The 20269-nt window shown below is 38.3% G+C and overlaps 1 protein-coding gene across 9 annotated transcripts in view; it reads left to right on the top strand.

The window, feature by feature from the left end:
• The first annotated feature begins 226 nt into the window (after window positions 1-226).
• map2k5 (mitogen-activated protein kinase kinase 5) overlaps window positions 227-20269 on the top strand; it is a 120457-nt gene continuing 100414 nt past the window's right edge. For 3 of the 9 annotated variants that reach the window (XM_041784278.1, XM_041784328.1, XM_041784311.1), the window contains exons 1-4: window positions 227-357; window positions 4665-4745; window positions 5308-5404; window positions 12628-12744. In XM_041784278.1, the coding sequence (XP_041640212.1) occupies window positions 12678-12744 (67 nt within the window). In that variant the 5' untranslated portion in view covers window positions 227-357; window positions 4665-4745; window positions 5308-5404; window positions 12628-12677. Of the gene's footprint in view, window positions 358-4664; window positions 4746-5307; window positions 5405-6607; window positions 6679-12627; window positions 12745-12930; window positions 13020-18934; window positions 19095-20269 lie in introns of those variants that run through there. The other 6 variants (XM_041784336.1, XM_041784287.1, XM_041784295.1 and 3 more) reach the window with 5 other exon arrangements.

The raw sequence follows: 20269 nt of genomic DNA, 5'->3' as shown, positions 1-20269 counted from the left end.
AATACTTTACTGCTGGAAATTAAGGTAAACATTAGATACTCCATAAAATCAGCAAAGAATGATCTCGTGTGGATTTCATTTGACATTTGTAATTTTCAGCAAGTTTTCAAACCCATTTAAACGGAGAATTTTCTTCCCCATACGTTTTGCCGTCGTGTTTCCAGCTCAGATTCAGAGTAGCTCAGTCAAAATTCAAAGCCGTCAGAGGCTTAAGGACGTTAATCAGGAACATCTGTGCAGGGAGCTAGCTAACATCTCCTCGCCAACAGTTAATTGTCACCAGAACCTGCTGAGAACAAACCTGTACAACAAACTGACTTCGAAATATGTTTAAAGGCTTGGACACTTTTACCCCTGGTAAGTGACCGCATAAAAGTCGATATAATAAGGAGTTTATCACTGAAAAAAAAAAAAAAAAGCTCGTCGCCTACCCCCTGTTATTTATCCATTAGAAGTGCCAGCTACCGAGATAACGGTAACGGTAGCCGAAATTAGCTAGCATTGCTATTAAACTTATACAGCATTATTCCGACGATTTATTTTCCTTGCATTAGCGTTATTGAGTATTTTTTTTACATTTAAAGTTAAATTATGTCCATTGCCTGTAAAATCCTTTGATATTAATTCGTACTCTAGATATTCTTCAGTTAAAATACCAACGAGTTAGCTATGTAGGAACAATTTATCTTAGCTAACGGTTGTTGGGAAATAAAAAGCTTTGAGATTTTCTAGCTAAAATATATATTTAGGTTCATCGTGTTTTTGTCCGTGTTTGAAATTCTATCTTATTAGTTCACTAAAATATTGTTATTCATGTGCATATTTGTTTCTATTGAGGTAAAGTATGGGCTATTCCTGATTATAGGACATCTTAATCAAGCTGTAGGCATGAAATACATATCCCATCCAGTAGAGTCTAAAGCAGGGGTCATCAAGTACATCTGCACAAGGGCCGGATTTAGTCTCAACAGAAACTCTGAGGGCCGGACTTTCAAATACACAAAAAAATTAAAGAAATGTTTTATATTATTTTAGGCATTACCAGTGAGATCTGTCCCTATTATCTGTAACGCAGCAGGCCACAAGGAGGAAGGCCTGACAGAGAATGGGCACTCCTCAGTTGTCATTTAGCACCAATATTAGGATTTTTTGACACTTTAAGCCCCCCTTTGCCCTCTTTTACCTCTTAAACACTATTTTTGAAAGATTTTAACCCCATTTAAACCACTTTTCATGCATGCTTTATCCCCTTTGTGACACTCATCAATTTTTGCCACTTTTCTTCTATTTTAGCAACTTTTTAATCCCTTTTCATTACATTTTTTCAACAATTTTTGCAACTTCAAAACCAATTTTTCCCACTTTTAACCTATTGTTGATACTTTTTGTCTCTTTAACTCAATTTTTGAAAGGTTTTTAGCCCAATTTAAAACACTTTTCATGCATGTTTTATCCCCTTTGTGACACTCTTATCAATTTTTGCCACTTTTCTATTTTTTCCACTTTTTAATACTTTTTCAACATTTTTTGCAACTTTTAAACCAATTTTTGCCACTTTTAACTAGGTATGCACCGATATCGATCCTGGTATCGGATATCGGCCCGATCCAGCCCCTCAAAGCTGGATCGGGTACCGGTGGGAAAGGGCCGATCCAGGCAACCAGCTCTAAGCCTTTTTTACAAGGTTGTTTGCGCTATTTTCTCACAGAATTGTCACTTTGTTTACAGTATGTGGTTAAAAATACTTGTGTAATACAGTTTTGTTCTGAAATGTTACCTCTGATGCACTTTCTTGGTTTTTTGCTGCATTACCAGTCTACAGGGTATAAAAGTTTACAACTGGATAGTAATTTCTTTAAGTTCTGAAGCATTGTTTTTACCAAACTGCTGGTAAACATTTAAACACTTTATAGTTAAAAAATATATATATCAACTTCAGTGATCTATATGTACTCATTTTTTGCCTTTTACCCAAAACAATTACCAGTCTTATCTTACAGTAGGGCATGCATGTTATTCTTTTAACACTAGTATCGGATCAGTATCGGTATCGGTCGTTGCCTAAAGCCCAGGTATCGGAATCGGTATCGGGACTAGAAAAGGTGGATCGGTGCATCCCTACTTTTAATCCATTGTTGATACTTTTTGCTCATTGTTGCCTCTTTCACACAATTTTTTGAAAGATTTTAACCCCCCTTTAAACCAATTTTCCTGCATGTTTTATCCCCTTTGTGCCAACCTTTTATCAATTTTTCCACTTTTTCATTACTTTCTTGCACTACTCTTTTGTTATTTGTAACCAATTTTGATACCTTTTGTGCATTTTTTCCTCTTTTACCTTTTTTTGCCACATTTTACCTCTTTTCACCACTTTATCTGGTCATTTTTGCAGCACTTCTGCCAACCTTAACCCTTTTTAAAATACTTACTAAAAATGACAGTAAATCTCTGAAAAAAAATAGATCAAATATTAAGTCATTCTAAAACTATTTCAATGTTATTTTTTGTGGGATGGATTTAACAGCTGCAGACATTTCAAGCCAAAATATACTCTTAAAATCTTCTTTTCCTCCTTTTCCGAATTTAACGATCTTTTGGGGGCCGGACAGGAAGCTTTGGGGGGGCCTGACGTGGCCCCCGGGCCGCCAGTTGATGATCAGTGGTCTAAAGAATGTACCCCCCTCCCCCTTTTACTTGACAGTAATTAGAGTACATGATGAAATAAGTTCTCATAACTCTTTTCTCTGTCTGGTTGATCCACTTTGTCTCCACTGATATCATTGAAGGAAGCAGATTTAATTCAAAACGGTCTTGGGAATGCTGATCCCTTTTTAATTTGGGTTGCACTGTTTGTGGCTGTATGTGTCATGTTGTGATGCATTTCCTGTTAATTACAACATCCAATCTACCCCTTGCCAGTAAAATCATGTTGCAGACTAATGTAATTAATTATGAAAAGTTCTACAGATGTAATTAATTCAAATCATATCATGTAAGCTTTGTGTAAAACTAAAGAGGGATGTAGTCAGATCATGTTTTTTTTAGGGCAAATGAAGAAATCTCTATGGGCTATCTAGTCACTGATCAATGCACAGTTAGATGCTTAACATCTGGCAAGCTACTGGAAATTGGCTTCTATGGCAACATTGTGTTGCCATCATCCTCCCGTCATTAGCTTTCACCATTGCCCCGGGGTTCATATTGTCGTTAGCCTACATAGAGACGCAGTAAAGTGATGTACATGACGTTTCCCTCCTCCTTTTATTGAAGTAGCATGCCATGCTGCATGCCTGTCCTATTCCACGGGCACCACAGGGACATAAACATGATGAGAGCAGAGGCTTGATGATGAGAAAATTTCCAGTGTCAAACATCATTTAATTTGGGGATTAGGCAAATAAAAAGCATTACAGAAGCTAGTAGAAGAGGCTTTCTGGAGTGGCATAATTTCATGTTATCATTGTAAATTAGCTATAAAGAATTTGATATGGAGTCAGTAGAGCTCTTGTACATTTTGACAAAAAGCTTTAACACATAATCAGAATTGCACGATTGCTACTCTGGTTTTAATCGAATGTGCAGTCAAAATGATTAGCCACAATGACTGAAATTATGTAGTAGTAATTACAAACAGATGGGAGGCTTTATTTGCACTTAAGGCGACTGTGTGCATGGGAAATGCAGTGTGAACAAGAATAATTAAGAAGTTAAAGTCCTGTTTTTTCCAACTTGTGTTTAAATAATCAACACTATGATGTAAATTTGTTTTAAATTAGCTATATAGTTATAGGAATGCTTTGCTAAGGGCAGCCATCACCTTAAAGCCTCGAGGTTGTGAGGAGGCAGATACTTTTAATTTATTTATCAAGACCTCAGTTTGTTTCTTTTCTGGAGGGGAGAAGCGTGTTAAAGCTGTGCTGCCTCATGCTGAGATGTTTCACAATACCCGAGGGCTCATTGGGGAGACTGTAACTCGTCATGTGAGTCGGACAGTGCTTTCTGCTTTAGTACCACATTTCCCCTGGTATACACAATACCATGGATACTGTTTCATTTGTTTCTCAGGAGGTGAGAATAAACATGTTGTGCAAGGGCATTCATGTCCAGATCCTGGGTAGATGAGAGTCCCAGAGGGCCTCAAGATAAGTAAGAGGGGTCAAAAGATTTTGGTACATTAAAAAGAGATGCAATACTTCAAAAAAAAAGATTTTTCTTTATCTTTTTTTCCGTTTTTTGGTAGCACAGCTAAGGAGACCGTAGATATGGGGAAAGTCATGCACCAAACAGCATTGGGATTGGGATTTAAACCAGCAACCAATCCGTCAAGAGCTATAGTCTCCGTCAGTGGGTGCCTGCCTTAGCAAGTGAGCTGAACAGGTGCTCACTTACTACTTTTGGGCAACAATGTTTACATTTTTATGCCATTAAAAAGGGTTACATTTTTTCATTTGTACCGTTGTGTAACATCCAGTGTTGATAGTTTCTCTGACTCATTAGCACTGTTGTCCACATAAAACATCTGTTTGTACACAAGAATGAGTATTACCTAGACAGCAACTTCATGATTGCTGCAAAACCATATTAGCAGGCTATCATAAAATAACATGCTGAATGAATGCCTTGTATTTTATATGACATTGCTGTCCTGTCCTTGTCCCTTTTAGGTATCCCTGTGGCATGTATGAAGGTAGGATGGACAGAAGAAATACAGATGATGGATCGTCCATGCATGCAGCAGTATAAGGGTATTGATCAAGTGTTAACTGTGGGTTTAGCTTCCCATGATCATGAAAACAAGATAATGGAGATTTAATGATGACTGTGACATGTTGTGCTTTTATTAGTCCAATGAGGTTCATTCAGTCTACTGATGATTTATTCTGAATGATTCTTTTTACAGACCAGAGGGTTTTTCTCATACCTGACAGTTTTGACTGCTCACTCGCAGTCTTCCTCGTGCATTTATTGTTTATTGGTTTTGTAATGTTTGGTAACTTGAGCACACCCTTCCTTCCTTGATAGCGCACTGCTCCACCCACCAAAACAGCTCTCACTTTAATTTAAGTAAAGAGCAGAGGTAGGCTTGAAAAGTGAGAGAGCTTAAAAAAATGGTATAACAGCCTCAGTCATATGGAACCACTTTGTTTTTAAGGTGTCTGACCAGGAAAAATGCAAAATAACTTTTTAAATTGTTTAAATTTCACACACAGATGTAGATGTTACAAAATTCATTTGTTATCATGTTTTATAACCATGATTTCAGTATCATTCAGGATAACTGTGATTATGATTTTTTGCTGTAAACAGGCAGCCCTGGTGCGTAGTGCAGCAGATAGACATTCAACTAGGGTGAAGATGGAAATGTTGGCTTGACCGAATGAAGGCAGCAGCAAAGCAAATTAAGGTATTTCTGATTTGCAACACCAGTTAATTCTATGGCTGCCTGAAAAATTGTTAAAGCCAATGTTTCAAGGAAATGCAGCTGTTATATTTTAAAATTCAGCTATTCAAGCAATTAGATTTTTATTTTTATAAGGATTAATCTGAATTTTAGTGTTAAGCCTGATTGCACTCACTTTTTTGTCACATTTGAAATTCCATTATTTTGCATTTAAAACAATTTTTGCTTCATTTTGGTTTTTGTTCTGTCTTAGAGTAACTGACTTTCCGATCGGATATAGACCTGCTTTTATTTAAAAGAAAATAAGAAAATCAGGTAAATCAAAGATTACGACATTAACCAAACCACAGAAAAAGGAAATTATGGATTTTAAATCAATCAGAAAATAAATTAAACAGCCAAAAATTTTTTGTAAACCACTTTTGTACAAAATAATGTAGCACTTAGAGCTTTACAAGCAAACAAATTAAAAATCAAAGGAAGTGGAAAGTAAGGGAATGATAAAATTGTAAAAGCTTGTTAGCACAAGGTGCAGATGACTTGTCCACTGATCTGTGTGTGAGTTTTATAAAGTGAAATGAGACATTAAGGAACAGTAGAAGACTTACTTACATCACTGGCTGCAGGGAGACATTGCAGTGTCTTAACCAAAGTGTGCTGAAGGAATAACAAAGCATGCAATTATTGCAAATTTGAAGAAATGAATCCACTAGTTGTGAACCTTAATCACATCAGATGTAATGCATTAATGCTGGCAGTCTTTTTCAAAATGCTTCCGCACAACTTTATGAATGCACCACTGACAAAAAATCAGTAAATATCTATCAAAGTATTCATTTTTAACCACAGAAAAATAATGCACAATTTGGTGACCTGTTGTATAAAGCTTATTAGGCTACAGTCCTGAAAGAATTACTCCAGTCTCTTGCACACAGGGAGACATACAGCTTATTAATAAAAAACACGTGTCAGTCTGCTTCTCTGACCAAAGCTCAGGTATCAGTATCAAGACTGAAGCAGTCAGTTTGGTGGATCCTGGGGTCAAAGAATTAAATAATAACTCAGCCTGCTACAGAGAGCAATCAGCAAACCATTCTTGCTGCCAGGCTGATTTTATGTACTTAGATTTATTCTTGTCATCAGTGGCTGATATAAGCAGGAGTTATCTAAAATGTATTTAATAAAAAATGTCTTTTTATCATCTAGGAAGGCCCAACAAGGCTCCATCAGTCCACAACACAGCAATTTGTTTGCAGTTTACTGAGTGCACAATAGAGGTCAGTAGAAGCTGCTCTAGCATGAAGTTGGCACATCGTCTCCATCAGAGCTTTGGTGTCACACTGAGAGCTGTGGACTAAAGTTCCCGCAAAAACGCTGTCCTAGTGAAAGTCTTTCTTTGAGCTATTATTAACAAACAGCTTGTATCTTATTTCCACGTTTTCTGATTCAGCAAACCTGCAAGCACAGGCGTGCTTTATTTATGCTGGTTGATTTTATGCATGACAGTTTTGCTGAGGGGAAAAAAAAGTTCCTCTGCCCTGTCTTCCCCATGTTTTCCCCATTGATTTTGGCGCTGCTTTGATGTGAATCTGCGCCAGAAGTGTCACTTAGATAAATCACTGTTAGTCCAAGCTGGCATAGCTCTGCTCTGCTGACAGAAGGGAGAATTCCACACGGATCAAATAAATACAGATGTGAAGTAATTAGTCGTATTCCCAAGGAGCCTATTGTGGGCATGTTAAAGATGCCAGGGATCAGCTGGCTTTCCCACTAGCAGCTTTTATCAATTTAAACAGGAGCAGAAACTAGGTGGGTCATAACCCCTGTGGCTTTTCATGAGTCACGTGTTAAACATACATGCCTGAAAATTAGACAAGGTGAATGTCTGCAGAGCTTGGAAATTTAATTAGGAGCAGACTTTTGTGATCAACAATAAACTGACTTTGTCCTTCAAAGACAAAAGCTGAGTTCCGTTAAATTAAAGAACTATTTGTAAAGTTCATGTACCTCTGGACTGACAAAAATGGAAAATATTTTTGGTATGTCTTAACTTGTTTACTGAGGTGAAGACTGTCATAATTAATTTTCTTTTTATTTAACCCTTCTACAGCCAACGTGAGAGCAAATTCTTATTTACAATGTCATCCTCCAAAAGGAGTCTTAATTATTGGAACTAATGAAAGGGAGAAAAGAATGTAATAAAAATGAAACAAAGCCCCTCCCCTCTTTACACATAAACCTTAGATCCAGCGTTTTTCTAAAATCTCATATTAAATACTTCATTAAAACCATGTTCTCATTTTCCCCCAACAGGAAATAAGCATTATGCTTAAGGTGCTGTTTTAATAGAGTTTATACTAAATGTTGTTGCGTTGGTGCAGTGCAACATTCTGGGAGGCACATTTATAACAATTTATGTAAATTACACTTTGATCTTCACTCCAAGCAAAAACACATTTTAAAAAAAGTGCTGCTTTAGGAGCATCATCTTACAACAAAAGGAGTGTACATTTGCCACATAATACTGCCATTACGATTAATGCCACTTCCTTGTGAAATTGAAACCTCTTTTTTCTGCTCTCGCAATTATAGGCCCCTTCAGGAGGGGACGTATTTATGCCCAGCAGTTAGCAATGCATTGATTTAATACGTTTCTAATCAGGACATACAGCTTCAGGGCCTAAAATGTTAATTTTTCCTGCTGCTTACAAAGTAGCCTTTGATTTTCTGTCACGGCAGTAATTACAGTGTTTTGCCACTAGATAGGGAGGGAGCTTTGTCTCGTCTAATTATGAGGTAATCATTGCTGGAGTGCCAACATGTTGTTTTCACCTCTTTGTTAATACTATTTTTGTTTTATTTTACAGCTTCTGGCTGTTACCTTCTTTTCTAATTCACACCATGACACTGTTAACACCGTGCATGTGTGATTGTTGGGGAGTGTGTGTGTCTGGGTGTATATTTGGAGAGTAGTAGCCTAGTGACTGTAATTGTTGTGGTATGGGTGCTGTTAATTACTGGAGTAAACGGTTGAATCACGGCCAGGGCCCTTATGTGGCTGCAGAGTGGCGGGCAGCGGCAGAGAGACAGAGGGCTGGAAAATTGTTTTTACCATCTGGGGACAGGGGGAGTGAGAAGGGGAAGCAGAGAGGGGAAAGGGGGAACAGCGGCAGACTGAAAGGCCCAATTGGTGGCCAGAGCCTTAGGGTTCGGGGGTCCATATGGAAGGCAACACTTTGCCTTGCGCTTTATTGCACACCTTGCTGTTTTAATCAATGGCAAGCCTGTTCACAGAGCCTAGAGCAGCAGTGGTTGTTTCTCATTGTCTCACTGCTACTTCCACTTTTCCTGCTCCACTACACCCCAACACCTCTTACCAAATCTCTGAAGAGCTGTGCAGCACTTTCAGGCCTCTCTAGAAGCCCGAGAAGTGGAGGCGCTGTGATGAAACGTGTTGTGTGTGCATGTGCTTTGTGCGAGGTAACAGCTCCTGTTTTGTAATGATGATTTGATACGCTTTTTGGCTCCTGCCTGCGCCGTTCTAATTTCCCTGTAAAGCGGGGATAAGAACGTAGACGCCTGCTGTGTTTGGAGTCGTTTCTTAAAATGGGGGACACCATTCCATCTGAATTCCATTTGAATGTTGAAAGTAATGCGATTAGGCGACAAAAGGCGTGTTAACACCGAGAAGCATATATGTGTGCTAATAACACCATAAAAGTGCCAGCCAGCAGTGGTCTGACTCTCTCGTAACCCCACCCTGGTTGGAGGCAGTTGTGGTAATCACCCCCCTCACAGAGTTTCATGTTTAGGAGGCCCTGGCTTTGTGGGAGGCAGAGTGTTTTGATTTTATCACAGAACTATTGTAGGAACATCAATATTTCATTAAATTAGACTCATTTTGTTCAAACGGGTAAAGCTACCTGTTTATAATGGCTGGCCTGCTGTTTTAATTCCATGGTATATAAGAAACATCTCAGACAAGCAGAAACAGAGCAGCAATGACACGGTGGGGCGCTATATCACATGCAACTGATGGCACATAATACTACATGAGGCACAAATCCAGTCAAATACCAAATCATGTTCTGAAATGACATAGGGACACTCTTTATGTGAAAAAAAACTTAAATTTACTTAAAAAAAAGTATCAAATAGAAACAATACAGACAAGTAAAGGGCTGCAAGGTGGTGCCTGTTGTTTGCCATGTCACCTCACAACAAGAAGGTTTCTGCTTTAAATTCCCATTGGACAGGGCCCTTCTATGTGGAGTTTGCATGTTCTCCATATCCATTAGTGGGCCCTGGGAACTTAAGCTTTCTTCTATAGTCCAAAAGACATGCTGTCTAGGTTAGTTGGAGACTCAAAGTTGTCCACAGGCATGAGTGTGGGTGTGAATGTTCAGTGGATGACCCTGATGAAGGCTACATGCTGAAATGCATCAGTCTAGAAAAGTTGTTCTTTAAACTACAAGTGCTGCTGGAGATTTCTTTTCTCTTTAAGGTGTGAATGTTCAAGTCTGTCTGGCTGCAGACCATTCATTTCTGACAGCTACTCTCACAGATCATTCATCTGGGATGTTGTATATTAAAGAACAGAACTGTCATAATCTGCTGGTACAGTGTATCTCCAGTTTTAGATTTTTCTTTTTAATTCAGCTTTATTCATAAACAGTCTGACAGTTCCATCCGTGAAACAACCACATTGCAGATAGTATTGCGATATTTTGTCTGGTGATACACTGTATCGTCTCATCCACCAAGTATCAGTTTTTTTCAAAGTTGCTAATATGAACTGTTGTCTGAGTCTGATGAGATGAAAGTTGATCACACTGCAAAGTCTGGGGTTGATGGCTGACGATGGCGTCTTGTGGAATTGGTGGTGATGGGTAGGTAGAGGGTCGCACGCAACAATGTTATGAATGACCTGTTGGAGGAGAAAGTCATGATTAAAAGACAGCAGCAATATTTGTCTAACAGTGAGAAAGTAGTTCTATTGGATGAATAAGACCAGGTGATGTGAAAAGCTGACAACATGACAATGAGAGAGCATAGATGGAAAGGTGCATGGAGTGTAGTGTGAAAATGAACAATTTAACCAGCATACAGAATATTATCCTCCTGACTGAACTTTTGTTTAAGCTACATTTCATGTTGGTGGGGTTCATAGTTTATAGGGCTGTTGTAATCAGTCCAGTCATTCCATTTTCTTTGAATTATGATTAAACTATTATTAGTGTGTGCGTCTTTCCATGTCATACTGCATAGATAATTTCTGGTCAAATTCCCAAACTAGAAAGTCCTCCCTGTACCATTTGTGGTTACTCCTTTCTTGTTTGCTGCAAGCAAAACTCAAACCAAATAATGGCCCTCTCATTAAATGTTTTCCCAAAGTCGTTTAGATAATCCAGAATATACGAACTCATTAGTTACCATACTTGGGCTACATTCTGATAAATTTGACTTAGTATTTTTCTCTTTTCTTGAGACTGTGCATCAGGTTTTGTTAAATATAACTCACCTGCATGTTCTTTGCTGACTCTGCTGACTTCTGACAGTAGGGATGCACCTATGTGTCTGGACCTAGCATTTAGATGACATTATTTCTGTTAATTTAACGTGTAAAACTTACACTAATGGCATTTCACCATTCATTTTAAGTATTTGGTAACACATTTTAATATCTACTCACTACAAGCTTGGATATCATTAAAACTGTTGTTTTCTTACAAGCAGTGTGTCTTCGAATAAGTGAATACTTAAAATACAAAATATAATGTGTTTGCTTGAAGGAGAATTTATTATTAAAGACTTTTTAGTCATAGTTTAAATACTAAGTATTTTTCAGCTGCAAGTGCAAATTAAAGAGACTGGACAGTGATTAATCCTTCTGTCCCACTTAAACATGGTCATACAAATTTTCCAAGTCAGTACCAACTGTAATAAAATGAATAATGACTCCTTTTAACAGTGGCCAATTTAGACATAAACGCCCGAATCTTCCATCTTATGCACCTCTGATGTTGTAAGAGTTAATAAGCTTTCTCGTTAGATTGTGATTTGAAAGTTTATTTAATGAAAAAACTGCTGTGTTCTGCATTTGTGATTGGCTGAGACAGCTTCATGATGTCATCTAGATGTCAACAAAATTTGATAAACAAAAGCATCATTTTTTCTGCTCTTTCAGACAACAGTCAGCAGTCTCTCCTCCTAAACTGACACCAGAGCTGTTGTTTGGCTCATTGTACTTCAGCCTTTGCCATTACTTGGATTTGTGATTAAATTTAGCAAAGTGCTGCCGATAGCCGAATTGTCCAGCCACTCTCGATTACTGTCTAGGGAGGGTACCTGAGAAAGCTTAACGCAGCAATTAACAACTTAATTAAGTGCCACAGCCATTGTGGCTCTTCTGGAGCCATGCAACAAGGGCCATATTGATTGCAGGGGATTGCCAGTTGGTCTCCAATTGATTGCCCAATTGATTGGCTTGGATAGGCATTCCTCAATGACTCAGGGAAGGAGTTGTGTGGGTGTGTGTGCATGTCTGTTGAGTGTGTTTTGTCTCAGAGGATGTAGCCGTCATGCATTCATGTGACACACTGATAATGACCTGCCAGACTGGCTGCGTGGCCTCTCCTAGTACCCCTGAAGTGTGACACACATGTTTGATGTCAATCACTCACTGTCTCTCTCTTTTACACACATGCAAGCACACACAGAGACCCAGGGTGGAGCCAGAATCCTGACTAACATCTGCACTCTTTTCATGCTAAATACATTTGACAATGATGAAGTTATAAATACAGACACAGGCCAGCGGCACAGTACACTGCCAGCACTCACTACACAGGTACAAACTGATACTTAGTATCAAAATATAAACACATCTCTTCGATTTCAATGATTTTTTTCTACAGCTATGATTACTCCAAATGGATTTTTATCAATAGACTACATTATTATGTAATTAGAGGAAAGTTGTAATAGATTTAAGCTTTTCTTGAAAAAAGGGTACTTTACATACATATAGGCGCATTTATACACCAAACAACCTACACACACATAAACAATACACACATCTAGTTTCCCCTGGGGAGCAGTTAGGATGCAGGACAGGTCTGGCTGTTAGAGTGGAGTGAGGTGGTGCTCAGACGTCAAATAAACTGTCATCTCTTATTGTGTCAATGAAGTAATTCCCTTTTAAAGGCTTGACCTTTGCCCTGCAGGAACCCGGCCAATTGCACAGAGCATCGGAGGAGCCAGGAGGTGATAACAAATGACTCAGCCGAGGGGGAAGGGAGCTCTGCTGGACTCACCCTGGAGCAGCTACACCACTTCACCAGGTAAAAGATGTGTCCAAACCAATTACAGATACCCTCTATGTTCAGGCTCAGTTGTTTGTCTGTGTACCAGTGTTTAGGTTATAACTTGCATTTACAGATTTGTCAGAGTATTTCCTGGATATTAAAGGGCTTTTGCGCTACTTTTCTTTCTCTTTAATCGGTTGTTCTTGACTGGTTTATCCTCAGGACCCACGATCACAAATGGCAACAATGCAAAACCAAAATGAGGACCCAAGTGCAGAACAAAAGATCAAAAAACAAAGGAGAACAAGATGGTACTTCAAAAAGTGTAGAGAACAAACAAGAACCAAGAGAAAACAACAAACATACTACCAAAAAAGTCCTACTCAAAATACGTGATTAAAAAAAATGACTATGCTCTGTAATTTACTCTACTTAAGCAACTTTTGAACAAATTAACTGTACCCTTACTTGAGAACAATAGTCTTGTACTCTTTCCACCTCTGGGGAAACGTGACTGGCTGAACAAACAATGTGAGAAGCACACATTAGAATACACAGTTTTTAATGAAAAAGTTAGAGCCTCCACGTCCAGGTAAGGAAAAGAAAAGACAAGGTAACATAAGAAAGACAGAAGGATACCAGAAACTGCAAGCTAAAGATAACAAAGGAATAACTCACACCACAACCCTGTTAATGATCATTATTTTCAACCTTTCCAATTAATTAAATAGAAATTGTTGCAGTTTGGACCTTGAATAAAACAAAACATATCATTGAACAGAATGACAGGAAAAAAACGAACTGATTTAAAAGCACATGATTACAGAAGCCCTGTGAGGTCATGCATGCACACATTTTATTTTACTGCATTATCCTGCAATCTGCTGATAGCAAGGCTGAGATGAACCACACAGTAGCATGTGGACGGAAGTCAGTCTTTTGGTCCTTGGTCCTTCCAGTCTTATTATATTCTTGTGAGGCCAAGACATTGCCTGATAGTCAGAGGTGCTGCCTGGACTCCTTTGTGACAACTTCTATTCGGCGCATCTTTGGGTATCGTTGGCAAGACTGTGTCTAATGCTGATGTGCTCATAAGAGCGCATAGAAAGGGTCAGCTGCTTGATACAGAAAGGCAACTGCACACCTGGCGCACTTTCCGGGCCTGATCCAGCTCACCCCATACTGGGTGCCAGGGACCCGGTGGGCTGGTCCAGACGGACGGCCGCTTGCATCTTGGAGGGGGCAGCTGGGAGGATACCTAGAGAGATGGGACATGGGCCTGGTGCAGGCCTGGAGGATGGCCATCAGGATGCCAGAGCAGTACAGGACCAAGGTTGATGAGGCAAAGTGCTCCCATACCTGACCTGACCTGCACCTATATTTTGGTTGTTGATGTTGTCTTGGGATCTTCAGATCTTATTAAATTGAAAAAGGTCCTCACAATGTTCATCTTCCAATAGCTGGGAGACTTTTTTTTTTTTTTTTTTTTTTGCTGTTATTTAAACAAGAGAGTGTATCAATCCATAAGATCTTACTGGAGGAAGCTCTTGTAGCTCTTTTTTTTAATATTTTATTTGGAAATAAAGTCACACAGAGTTCAAAATCCCCTCCCAGCCCCTCCCTGTCAAAATAAGACACATTCCGCTACATGTTCGATATCATTTAAAAAGGCTTTTTTGGGGCACCAGTTTGGCTCGGAGCAGGCATGCATGGGCTGAGGCTATTATCCTCAATGCACTGGTTGCAGGATCAGCTCTCAGTCTCAGCACTGTTTGGTGCATGTCTTTCTCCCCTCTCTTTCCCCATGTTTCCTGTATCTCCTCAGCTGACCTATCCAATAAATTCCAAAATCCCAACCTCCCCCAAAAATAGAAAACCATAAAGAGGCATTTTTGGGTGGGGTCCTGCTATTAGATAATTAAACTTGTGTAAATATTTAGAAAGTTTAAGTGTGTAAAACTACAAAATATGCCAGGCAAGTAAGCCACCAGTTGGGAGCTAAAAAGTGTGCAGACCTTTTCTCTTTTTCAGCAGCTGATAATTTTCTGCATCTGCGTGCATTTCACTTAGATGTGTGCATATTAGTTATCTCTTTAATTTTGAGGAATTTACACATTATTGTGGTAAAAAGCTTTGTTATTCTATGATAATGACATAGATAAGTCAAACTCTCAAGAAAACCAAGATTGAATGAAGTACATGGATGTATGCTCACTTAAGGCTTCTTTACCTAATTATCTTTCGCCACATTTTCTTTACAGGCACACATCTGTGGGTCACTGAAGACAGCTCTGTGCCCAAAGTTGATAACCACTGTCTTAAATAACATGCGATAAACAACAGTCCTGCACTTTGTGTTACACTTGAAGGCTTTGCAGTTTCTTATGTGACCACTAGGGGGTAGTATTATATGAATAGACTAAGTTGCTGTCTGTATAGTCCACACAGGACTGTTCATATAAAATAGGATTTGGCTTGAACTTTTTTATCCTCCTGTGCAGTCAGAAACATTTAGCTCCAGCCAGTGTAATTACACTTGATTCAGTAGATTTATGGAGAAAATATGCCTGTGTGTGTCTGTGTGTGTGTATGTCAAAGTGTTTGACAGGCTCAACTCTCTCTGCACGTAATGTGGCTCTGAGGTGGTCAACTTATGACCTGTAATTACATTGTTACTTTGCTCCCACATCTCACAGGACCAGGCTGTTCTTGGACACTTCAATTACCTCCTATCAATCCTTCTGTTGCTCTCACACAGCCAACAAAATCATAATGATGGTCCAGGGACCAGACTGGCTCAAATTTTACGACATAGGTCACAGCTTAAATTACAGATAAGACAAACAAAAGAGTGAAAAATGTAAGAAATAGCACAAAACATGTTAAATGTGTTAGGACTTTGCTCTAAGGTGCTATTATAATCATGAATTATTCAGAAACCTAAAAATATGATTGAAAAATTACACCCAAACCCACATGCATCCACACGAACAGGATTGTAAGTGCTCACACCCATTTCAATATGCAGACATTTCAATACTTAAATAAGGGAATCTTGAGAAAACAGCGCAGCAAGGCCAACAACAATGCCTGACACATATCCTTTGAAATGCTCTGCATCAATTTGCATTCAAACTTGCCATAAAATAGAGAAGAGCAAAAGATCTATCTATGGGACGCGTTTGAAGGCTGGGTCCAGGTCGCATATATTTGCCCTTGTGTAGCTCTGTCACATTGTGGTGTAACGGAGCCTCAGCTGCAGGATTGCAGTTTTTAATGAAAAAGTGGGGGCCGCCACGTCCAGGTAAGACCCCTGGAGGTTGTATTTCCAGGGCTTTGTTATGTTCCACAATGAGGCAGTGCGGACACACATACACCCTCGCACACATGTCCAAACACACACAAACAGATTTTACCAGATGGTGATAGCTACAGAAGTGACTTATCATAATACACCCATATTCCCTTTGCAAAAATGATTTAATTTCTGTTAATTTATGGGAATATGGGATAGCCATGAGTTATGTGTCAAATCATCCATCCAGTGAGTAAAGCAACATGTAAGATTGATAAATCCCATCCCAGTACAACTTTGGATATCAAAAAAAATCTTATTACTTTTATCATATAAAACAAGAAGCCAGACACTTGGGATTTCATGTGAGGGCCCTTTTGTGTGTTTCAAGGCTGCGCATTCTTAGTTGTTACTTTAAGTTCAGGTGCCTGAAAGAGTTCCTTCCAGAGTATTTTTTAATTTAATTTGTAACTTGTTTTATGTCAGCTGCAAAATTTGACCTTTCATGGAGCTAAGTGCTGAAATCAGAGCAGACTCAAATAAAAGAATAAAGAATTCTGTTTATCAAGCTTTAATATTAAAACACTCAACATTTTTTCTTTTTACATTTAAGTGTGGAAACTGTTTGAGCATAGGATTGTGCAAAGTGGTATAATCATCTTGTCTCTTCTGGTTAGTGGCATTTAAAAGTGTCTACATCTGTTTTCTTCATTTTGGTTGTGAAACCCTGAACCTACTTCTCCTTTTTAAGTGTCATCTCATTGATGTATACATCTTTGAGCTGAATGTCACAAAGGCCATAATCATAAAGAGGAGAAAGGATTTGAAAATCAGAAAAAGCGAGTGTCGGGGGCTTAAACATCATGAAGATTAACCGCAGTGTCAAGTTGGCATGTTTTTAGTACAATACAAAAACTCGAAGTGAAGCTAGTGTTTTTGTTTAATTTAGAAAATATAATTACACTTATTCAAGCCACATTTACCTAACAAGTACAGATAAGTCCTATTTGAAGATGTAGATGTAAATATATAAAATAAGGTCCTTAATGCTTGTAATAAGCAGTGGTTAATAAAGTAGATAACTCCTTACTTGAGTATAGATACTCCTGATTAAATATTACTCCAGCTTAGTGGAGCTGCACTGTCAAGTTGTTACTGGAGTTACAGCACTGGAGTGCTTGCTTTCACTATACACATATTCAAACTATTTAAAAAAATCTCAGTACCTTGTATTTTCATAGTGCATGGGTGCAATCAAGAATACATTTAGCTTGTTATACAATTGGAAAGGCTGCACAAAGCTAATAAATTAAGCAAATTCAGTAGACTTTAGTGACCTTTCTTTGCACAGTGTCATACAAATCTAAATCCAAAGAGGCCCTACCTGGGCTACAGGAACAGTCTTTATGGATAACCTCACCACACTCTTTCAAATGTACTGAAAATACAAAAGTGTTTGGAGATTTTCCTTTGGCAAGATAGAGGTTTCCAAATTTGCAGTTTTAAAACAAATGTGGACATTAAGGAACAACCAAAACTGATGACCAGTGTAAATGTTAGCCAGACTTTACACAGTGAGAAAACATTCACATTTTTCCTGTTTCCTTCATTTCATTGCCATCACTGTACACTTCTCGTTTACACTACATTGGTTAAGTCTGACTTTTATAGTTACCGCTGCTCTAACCTAGGTGTAGAAGTTACAACCAGGTGAACTCAAACAAAGCTTAAAGGGATGTTTCAGTATTTTTGAAGTTGAGTCATATGAGGTATGTAGCAGTAGTAGTAGCACTAGCCTCCAGTGATTTCAGGGGGCATTGCTCCTTACTCGCTGGTTGTACCAGCCAGGAAGCTAAGCTATACAGCATAACAATTGGGTACAGTTTCTTTGCAAAATTTAGTGAGTTTTTGGAAAAATGGTCCACAAAACAATGTTGGCTCAAACTTATGCACTATCAAAAAATGTTTAAGCATTTTATTTTATACCCAGAGAGCCTCTTGAGTTTTTTGTAACTATTTTGCAATGCAATAGCATGTAACCAGTACCCAAAGGCTTTCTTGGTAAAAAATAAAATGCATTAAAAGTTTTCAATAGTGGTTTGTTTAATAGTCAAATATACCACAACCCATTTAAAAAAAGGCCTAATTCCTTTGCCAGTCATTGTAATTCCTCCTCATCACAGTTGTGATGAGGAGGAATTACCTCCCCATGTGCTGTAGAAAAGCAGTTCTGCAATGTATCAAAGTACATTTACTCAAACTGTATAAAGACAGTGTTCTTAGACACACTGCTTCTAATGCACGCATAGAGTTTCTGCAATTATCAGTTTTAGATATACAGACAAAGTGTTTTTGTGGCGCAATTTTTTGTTTTAAAAATATTTGTAAAAATTGTCTGAATTTGTAGGGGTGTACAGAGAGGAAACTGTCAAGCCTACTTTGTCTATTTTGTTAGTTAATTACTATTTTAAGATTTGTTTTAATTTTATCCTTAATATGAAAGACACCGAGGGTGGGACAGGATATGTGGGGAGAGAGAGAGAGGACCAGATAGCATCAGGACCAGGAGTTGATCCTTTGAGGACTGTGGCCTCTGGCACCTGCTGTGTCAACTGAGCCAAACCAGCCCCTCTTGTCCTTGTTTTTAATAGTTTTTATCATTTATTTTGTTTTATTTATTATTCTTAACATCTAGTCTGCTGACAGATGTTTGCTTTTAATTCTATAAACAATATAATGTACTGTATCATACTATATAATACCTGTTGCTTCTAATGCATGGGTGTAATCCACTGTAGCTCATGTAAGAGCCTTTGATAACATAAACATATTACATAAGGATCTGTTTTTTTTTAAGTCTGCCTACACAGGTGAATCTTTTCATATTCATGATGTATCTCTGTTTAACCCTTTTTTTTAAATTCTGCACAGGCTGCAGAGGGAAGCATCAAACCCCTGTGCAGCCATTATTGGTTATTTTGAGAGGAAGGTCAGAGAGCAGACAGATGGATACAAATTTGAGTGTGTTGGCAGAGAACACCAATGCACACTATCACCACAACAACTTTCCATTGACTCACCACAGTATCAGGTATGTTGTGACATAAATTAGCAAACATACAGAGGTGCTAAGAGCTTACCTGATTAACCACAACATTGAGATATTTTGTTACCAGTGCCACAACACAGTAACATACTTAAATGAAATGTTAATTTGAAACAATAGTATGAAGTTCCTAAATAAATTATTGGGCAATGCCAAATTTCTGAGGAGTGTCTGTTAAATTTGTTTGGGTTTTTTTAGCATTTAAGAATGGTAATGTTGTCATGGGTTACACTAAAAATATCTTTAAATTTATTTTATTGAATTTCAAGTGTTTCATTGGAGGCACTCATCAATAACACTGATGAAAAGTAATAAAGACACAAAACTAGATGTTCAAATGCTGTTATTTTTTTTTTTGTCGTTGTACAGTATGTTTTCTTTCCTTTCAACTTTCACTGTTCTCCTCATTGATTCTGGCTTTATATGACATGCGAGCACTGACCATGATGAGTTCTTTCACACACCAAAGGTCAGAGGCATCGTTTACAGACAGAGAAGGACCCCCCAAACACTCAGTCATTCAGCTCATTCCTTATCAATTATTGACTCGCAGTTGTCAGTTGAAAAGCCAGCCAGACTTTCCGTTGATCTGTTCTATGAATATTTCAGCTGACAAACAGGCCACCCGACACTCGCATCAGACCAATGCGTGGTTAGAGAGAGGTCGCTCATCATGGACCTAGCTATACACATACAGTACATGTATATACAGTTACAGTGTTGTTGTGACTCTACTTTCCTTTACTGTTTGAAATGTATTAATTACTGTAACTCACATTGATTTCACCTTTTGCTTTGTCCTGAAACAAAAATGTTGATTAGGGAGCTTTTCTGTGTCAGCAAGCCTGATTTCTATGTATGTTCTCTCTGATTTGGCATTGAATTTTCTTTTCAAAATAGCTTTTTTAATAACCAGAGATGGCTCTATCCTTCCAGGACAAAAGATGCGTAGGTAAAAAGCCAATAATTGAATACATTATTTTCACAGACAGAAAAGGAGGGGAATAAAATATGCTGTTACAATGTTACTGTGGAAATTTTGTTCAGACTTTATTTCGTCATGGGGCGTAGAAAGTAAACATCTGGGATTAAAAAAGAAACTTTGAAAGATTGACTCTTTGCACAAGTTTTACACATTTTGTGATTTGGATCTCATACAA

This window comes from Cheilinus undulatus, linkage group 1 (genome assembly GCF_018320785.1).
Source record: "Cheilinus undulatus linkage group 1, ASM1832078v1, whole genome shotgun sequence".
NCBI lineage: Eukaryota > Metazoa > Chordata > Actinopteri > Labriformes > Labridae > Cheilinus > Cheilinus undulatus.
This window is presented reverse-complemented; position numbering and strand designations above follow the sequence as displayed.